This window comes from Notothenia rossii (genome assembly GCF_949606895.1).
Source record: "Notothenia rossii genome assembly, chromosome: 6".
Lineage (NCBI taxonomy): Eukaryota > Metazoa > Chordata > Actinopteri > Perciformes > Nototheniidae > Notothenia > Notothenia rossii.
In genome coordinates, this window is record NC_136909.1 from 42704389 (window position 1) to 42712182 (window position 7794).

The window sequence follows — 7794 nt, forward strand, 5'->3', positions numbered from 1 at the left end:
AACGGAGGCGTTTCAGGCAGGAGGGAACTTTGGGATTTTAGCCTTTGTAGACCATTTATATGCACAAAAGCCTACTACACACTACAGGAAAGGGGAAACCCCCAAAAAGCATTTTTGATAATTCTTTGATCTGCCGGAACTCACTGGAAGTGTCCCTGTTGCCTGTGCAGTTAAAGTGAAATGATGCATGCTATAGATGCACATACACAAGGTTCATGTTCTTCCTTGCAGTTACATAACATGTGAGTTGACTGACTATCCAATTCCTCTGAAACTGTTCAGTTACTGAAAATGTTAACAGTTATTGCTCCTTTAATACAATTATATCAGGTTCACATTTTTCTTCACAATCGGAACATAAGACCTCAATTGAGTGGATTGGCGGTGGCACGAGTTGGTTAATAGAATTGACACTTGCATTCAGTTCTTTACAAAGTCAGACTGGACAGTGTCTCTAACGTGGTGGGCTTCTGGGAGTCAGGCGCCAGATTTCTGGGAGGGTTAGTTCCCTTGCTGGTTTCCCATCCCAATTCAATGAGATCTCATCCAAAGGCCTGCAATTGTTTCCTCCAGCCTGCCCAAGGTACAGTGCTGCTTTTGTTCCAACCCTCCATCGGCTGTGAATACAGTCCCAGAGCCAGACAGACCAGTAGGGTGTCTTATCAGGACTCTTTGTCCTGGTTCCCCTGCACAGCTCCCCATCCACAGAGGCTCCAGGCTCTGTCTCTGATGCCTCAGCAGCATCTCTTCCACTTCACATGTTATGTTTCAATGTTGTTTCAATGTTGATTAACTCTACAGGATATTCATACACACCAATTCAGACTGTGACCTTGATTGGAGTCATTTTTCTAAAATAAACTTGATGAAATCCTTATCCTGCCCTAAGAGGACCAAATAAGTGTTTTCAGCATTTTCCAGTGTCGCCAAATATTTGTCAATGTAAGTAGCTTGCACTATAGCTCCAAAGAACTTGAAGTTACCAGAAGACATCATGTTCTCATTTGCATATCAGTGACATCATGATGCATTCATTTGCATAAAACCATATAACAACTCCATGCTGTCAGCAGAACCACCGTGAACTTAGATTACTCTGAGCAGGGAATTAACTACAATATAGCATATTAAAATACTATCACAATATTCTTTCTTTTTCCCTCCTGGCCTAAATAAGTTACACTTTGATATGCTGTGTTGCTTCAAAGCTAACGGAGGATGTGTCTGTCTCCAAGCCGCTGCACGCTCTGCTACGGGGAAGCAAGTTGTTGTTGTTTTCTTGTTTGTGCCACTTTGGATTTAATCCAAGCAAACTATCCCATTTGCAGGGATCAAGGGTGTTATATAGAGTGGTGCACACTGAAAAAAATAAAAAAAATACTGTAACGTTGACTTTAATTAAATGCATATGTCAGCTAATTTCTTATATCTGTATTAGGGTTAGTAAAAAACAATAATAATAAGTTGTAAGACTTATTTTTTATTTTAACTTAATATTATTGCTCTCAACTAACTTAGTACAGCTATGTGTAATCTGTTGACATATTTAATTAAACAAAAAGGTTTTCGTTTTTTCAGTCCAGTGATGAGGTATGTAGGTGCACCCGGGAGTTAGCATTGCACGGCGTCATTGACAAAAAGAAATGGGTGTTTTGCATTTGATTGCAGATTAATGCAGAAAATAAGATCTGTGGCAAACATACCCTAATGATACTAACAGGTATTGTTAAGCAGGATCATCTCATTTACACCACATTTATGACTTCTGAAAAGTCAATGCAAACGCCAAAAGTAAAAGGCTTAGGTGAAAAAGAACTATATCATGGTTTCACGACAGCGCATCGACACCGCAAATTCTGCCATGAGGAGAGCAGTGTCATTTAGTCACTTGTTCGCTTCCACCATTTTAATGACACATCGGACCTTCAGACATTCACCAGTGGGGTGTTTACTAAAATATTTGTGAGGGGGAAAAAAAGTGAACATCTCTTAAGTCACAGACCTTATTTCAGGCTTCTAACCCAAAAACGTGTTGATCTGTTGATAATGTTCAACAATGATTTAATTGCACATTTAACTCAAGTCAATTTAAATCAAATAGTAAACTAAATGGGAAGATAGCTGCCTCAAAGGAGGAACATACCCTGCATGTCATTTGCAAACCAGAACAAGGAACTTATTTACAGCCAAACCATGATATTTCCCAACCCTGATCAAGTTTTTTTCATGTATAAACCGGAACCAAATCTTAATCATTTGGACAACCTTTAAAAGCCTTTATAAGCCATCAATACAACTGAATGACTGGAAGCTGTTGATGATGGCAGCTGCTGCTGATAATCAAACATGCATACACACACTCTGCTTATGGAAATTATTGCTTCAGTTGGAGTAAAGATCCCTCGGAGGTAGATGTTGGTTGGAAAGCGTAGTGAAAGTGGAAGAGACTTGAAAAGCATGTGTGGCTCAGGTGCGCGGTGCAGTGCTGTAGAGCAGAAGACAGAAGGTGCAAAATACAGTGAATCTTGACACCAAAATTACAGTGCATTGGTTGATTGCTAGTGACACTCCCCCCACTGCATCTCTTCAAATGGCGAGACGTGGAAAAACCCGGCCGACAGGCGCAGTGAGATGCATTTTCCTGGATGTAGAGAGAATGCCAGAGGCAGTACGCTCGTACAGAGATAAAGCCCTCTAGCCTCACTCTTCTCAACTCACTGTAGGCTGTCAGTTCAGCATGCTCTCAAATCTTATGTTGAAAATTGATTGTACAAATGTTCAGGTCACTCACTGATGATGTTATGCGAAGATTCAGATTCATTGCTGCCCTAAAGGTGGTTATCTGATTTTAAAATCCGCAAAACAGTTAGAAGGTGTACAGAGATGCTTAACAGTGCGGTGATTGAATCTGGCAGGATACTCATCACTTTCTACTTACTCATAGCAGGTAAATGGTACACACAAGTCTCTGGGTGAGAAACTAAACCAAGTAAAAATGCAAAGAGTGGCCCTATTCAGATGTGTTCATAACGTCAAGGTAACAAATACTGAAGACTGACTCAGAGGAAACTTCCCCCGACGAATAGGACATCTTCAGTGAATAACACTGCCGTGACTTCGCTAACTTCAGTCAGTAGCTGTGAACTACACCAGGTGCTATACCTTCTAGCATCCTTTCAGGTCACACATTTCAACATGACACTTCATAATTAACAGTTCGAAACAAATCTTCCACATAATGTTTTTCTAAGCAGAACTACTCATAATATCCTATTAACTCTCATCAAAACTCTCCCTGTTCCAAATAATGATATTTGTTCTATCAAATGTGCTATTAAGCCTATACTTGTATTCCTTTTACATACATTACATTTCCTGCTAAAAATGACAAGTGCTGTCTTTCATTATTTTGCAAACCGCAATGCATGCTTATCAGTTATTACTTCTAAATGTGTGTTTTCAGAGAGATCGTTCCCTTCATGTGATGCACCACAGTCATGTTAACGGTAATAAAAGCAACATGTGTTCAAAGAACTGGTCCCTTATTCCGCTTTTCTCTAGCACAAGGATGAGTTTGGCACAAAATACCAGCCACTTGACATTAAATTAAAATGATTCAAATATATGTACTCTTATTGGTAGCAGCCCTACAATTAGCTTTTGTGGATAACATGACAAAAACAGCTGATTTTGTTATGTTCCTTTTAAAAAGCTTTGAAAGGCCTCCCCTGAAACAATGTCATATTTAGGAAATTTTGTTTGTGTGTGTTTATGGAAAATGTGCTATTTTTGGATAGTTATAATAGAAACAACATTTGTAAGTGTTCCCAAATATTATTTGGTGTAATAAGCACGCTTTTAGGAGTGCATTTACCTGCAGAGAGAGACACATGTGTGTTTCTGTTCTTTGTTGCTTTGCAATCAAATCAACTATAGCTAATAAATAAGAGAATTGTAAGACTGCTAGTTAAATTCCAGGTAAAGTGGTCTGAAACAGCTTTTTCAGAAGCTGCAGAGATAGATGCTACACAGAACGTGCACATGGCTCACTGCAGAATGAGATAAGTAAAGGTAATCAGAGCAGCCGTGAAAATGATGCACTGACAAAAGTATAACATCAACTCATGTCACTCCTTTGCTTCCATATTTCAGTCAAATCGGACACTGAAGAGAGTGTTCAGTGTCTGAAGGACGGAATTCTACGGTCTGTCAGTAAGCGCAGTCACACACACCAACAATTTCAAACCTGATTTCTTTACACATTGAATATTACCTGATCCCATCCCCTGAATTAAAAATAATTTAGTTTTGCATTTAGACATGAAGAACATAAGCTCAATGCTTACATATCCTCACACAACAATCACCTTTAAAAAACACAGGACATAAAAAACTAAATAGCACTTTTTTCTAAACCACGATGGTTATCATTAAACAAAGGATGAGTGGAGTCTCCTACATTTGAACACATTCAGCAATATCAGTGACTCCCAATTACAATGTAGCAACACATATTCTTCTTTTGGAATAGAGAGGTCAGACAATTATTACTTAATCTCAGACTATATAATGCCTCCAACTGTGTGTAATATTTATATTATTTGTAATCTGGCTGTCGACGTCGAAAAGCCATGGGCCAGGAATATCTGAAGTAATTTCTATTCAGATTGTTCCTAAAACTACAGTTCCTATTCAGCTGTAATATTCTAAAACAATATCTCTGTCCTGTAAACATGAGGACAGAAGATGGCTGTAAAATCAAGATGTCATATGGCTCTGAACATTTCACTTTACATTGAATTTTGATTCTATAAAAATAAGAGTTTAAGAGTCTTAAGCTTTTTCAGTTTGCAGTGGAGTTAGTTCTAAAGCAGCCAGGCAGCCAACAGGTAAACTGAGACAGCACGTGCACCAACATGACACCCAATTAACCACGGCATATCCATCAAGCCATCTAATAGAGCTGATGTTCCGCCTCATGTGAGGATTTTCACAAAGAGAAGAAACCCTTTAAAGAGCCCACCTCTCTAATTGTCGTATAAAGATAAACTGCGATAGAAAACCCACAGACCAAACGCCGATCGTTTTTGTTTCTTTTTACTTCAGTTAAGAAAGTTACACAAAAGGTGGCAAATGTCTCGACAATAAATAATAAATAAATGTTGTTGCACGGGAACAAACGAAGCATTTTTCTTCCAGAACTAACGGTATTTTTGACTTAAATATACACATCTTTGGGAAAGAAAAAAAGAATTCTCGGACGGACACTGATTCACACAAATGTCCCACGAAGCTTGTGGCAAAAGAGAGGTATACCTTGTTGCAAATGCTTTCGGGTCATGAAGGGAACCGTGTAATTAAATGAAGAAAAGCAGTGCTGTTCCCCTCCTCGTGGTCTATTACAGGATGAAGTGCGTGGACCGAATATTTAAAAAAGTCACCAGTCAATGTTTCTATTCAAAGTAGCGCACATCATTTCGTAAGATCTAGATGTCTCTCCTACTCTGAGGTCCCATTTATGGATGGTTCATCTCTTCTCGTTTTGGCAACTATAATCAGGCGCGTGCGCGTGCAGCACCGGCCATGACGCATCCGTCCGCCTCTTCGGGATGGACATTATAGAATGAGGCTGTGGTAAAATCCCATGATTGTCTTCACAGTGTCAAAATACAACCAGGGGGGTTGTTGGTGCAGTCGGGAGGGATGGGATGAGCAGGAGGGGTGCTCCCGTCAGTCCTCAGGCCTCGATGGGGCTGGACACCATGCTGTTCGGCGTGTCCGGAAGCTGGGACGACATGGACGCTACCTCGCTGCCCGTCGAGTTGGAGCCCGGCCCACCCTCCGAGAAGCTGACCTGCGGGACAAGAGCAGCGGTCAGACACATGGACACACCGCGAAGGAAGGTTGGAGATGCCCAAACCAAAAGCTGCTATGGATACATGTTCTGGTGCATTTACATCCGACTATCGTTTACATTATTATCCAGTTTTCCCACAGCTTCCTCAGTTGTTAATGTCTCATACTGTGTAATAACACTGCTATATTTAATATATAGCCTACTGTTTACAGGCTGACGCTGTCATTTCAATACCCAGACTGTAAGCCCACTGTGGAGAGATAACTCTGTTATATTCCCTTTTTACACATATGTAATGCTTCCCTGCTACCTCCTTTTTGTATATTCACATAATGATAGGCTACATGCTTACTTTAGTTTTTAAATGGATTTCTACTTATTGGATTTTGTTTTATTAACGTGTGCTTGCCTCTTTATTAATTACCTCAACTACTTGTATGCCTGTTTTCTGCACTGTCCCTTTGATGTAACATTGTACACTTCTACACTGTGGGATGAATAAAGGATTTCCTTGGTCTCATCTACATATGAAAATGAACTTGCAAAACATTTTAAAAAGCACACTGGAGGCTCGCTATGATTAACTGTGTGTGTGTGTGTGTGTGTGTGTGTGTGTGTGTGTGTGTGTGTGTGTGTGTGTGTGTGTGTGTGTGTGTGTGTGTGTGTGTGTGTGTGTGTGTGTGTGTTTGTGTGTGCGCGTGCGTGTTCCCGGGATGAATAAAGGTTTGATTGATTGACCTCACCGTGTCTTTGCTGGAAGTTATTTTAAGAGTTTTTTGGGGATTGTATCATGCTGCGTAACTCCAAAACAAATACACCGATAGGGATCAAATAAATATAACTCCAAAGGTTTAAAATCCCTCTCTGGTGCTGTGTTTGTGTTTGTCATGAAGCCGAATCATATACAGCATTTTTTTATCTAAGGATATTATATAGATCACTGTAGTGGAGGGTCTTTAAACAGGTGGAAAGATGAGCATCCATGGAAACAGTATACATTTAAATAACTAAACAAATCTCAATGAAGGAGGACCAGCTAAAATAATGTAGTTAATATGGGTTTCAGAACCCTATATCAGTCTAGTGTTCCATAGCCTTTGCACGCAAAGATAGAGCAGGTATACTATAATGTGTGTGGTGAAATTGTAACCGAAAATAAAGTTTCCAAATGGAGAAGAATGGATTGTTCTTCACACAAGAACAACTGCATGTCAAATATAAAATAGAAATTAACGACAGAATAGTGTTACTAATTAAATACATATGAAGCAGTAATGGATAATGAATAAAAGCGACGAACCAGCTGTTGGAAGGCCGGCTGGTCGATGTCGCTCTGCAGGGCGAAGTCGCTGAGCACCTTCCAGGGCGGCTGGTAGCTCTGCACCTCCACCGGGTTGGCCAGCAGGCCGCCGTCATGCCGCTCCGGACTGGCCGCCACCATCGGGGTGCCCGTCATCCCCTGGATGTTCTGCAAGAGTGAGGGGGGGGGGGGGGTCAGTACCCAAATACACATCTCTCACTGTGCGCGCGCGTCTGTGTGTGTTCATGCGCGCGTCTGTATGTGCGCGTGAGTGTGTAGCGGAGGAAATGGTGAGGGGGGCATCTGAAATTAATCCACCAGTCAATCAGCAGAACAATCAATAGGAAAGCAAACAAATAAACAGAGAGACGGATTAATACACTAGTGTGTGTGTGTGTGTGTGTGTGTGTGTGTGTGTGTGTGTGTGTGTGTGTGTGTGTGTGTGTGTGTGTGTGTGTGTGTGTGTGTGTGTGTGTGTGTGCGTGCGTGCGTGCGTGCGTGCGTGTGTCTGTGTGTGTGTGTGTGGGGGGGGGGGGGAGGCTGTTACATCGCCTTGTCCTCCACTCTGAGACACACGTGTGATAAGGAGTTGTGTGAATAAAAGTGACTGCCCTTGGCTTAAATTATGGTTGCTTTA

At 41.0% G+C, this 7794-nt stretch overlaps 1 protein-coding gene across 3 annotated transcripts in view; it reads right to left on the reverse strand.

The window, feature by feature from the left end:
- Positions 1–294: 294 nt before the first annotated feature.
- Positions 295–7794, reverse strand: part of isl1a (ISL LIM homeobox 1a) — a 50865-nt gene continuing 43365 nt past the window's right edge. For all 3 annotated transcript variants that reach the window (XM_079686017.1, XM_079686016.1, XM_079686015.1), the window contains exons 5-6: positions 7158–7325; positions 295–5854 (exon numbers count right to left, since the gene is read on the reverse strand). In XM_079686017.1, the coding sequence (XP_079542143.1) occupies positions 5738–5854; positions 7158–7325 (285 nt within the window). In that variant the 3' untranslated portion in view covers positions 295–5737. The remainder of the gene's footprint in view (positions 5855–7157; positions 7326–7794) is intronic.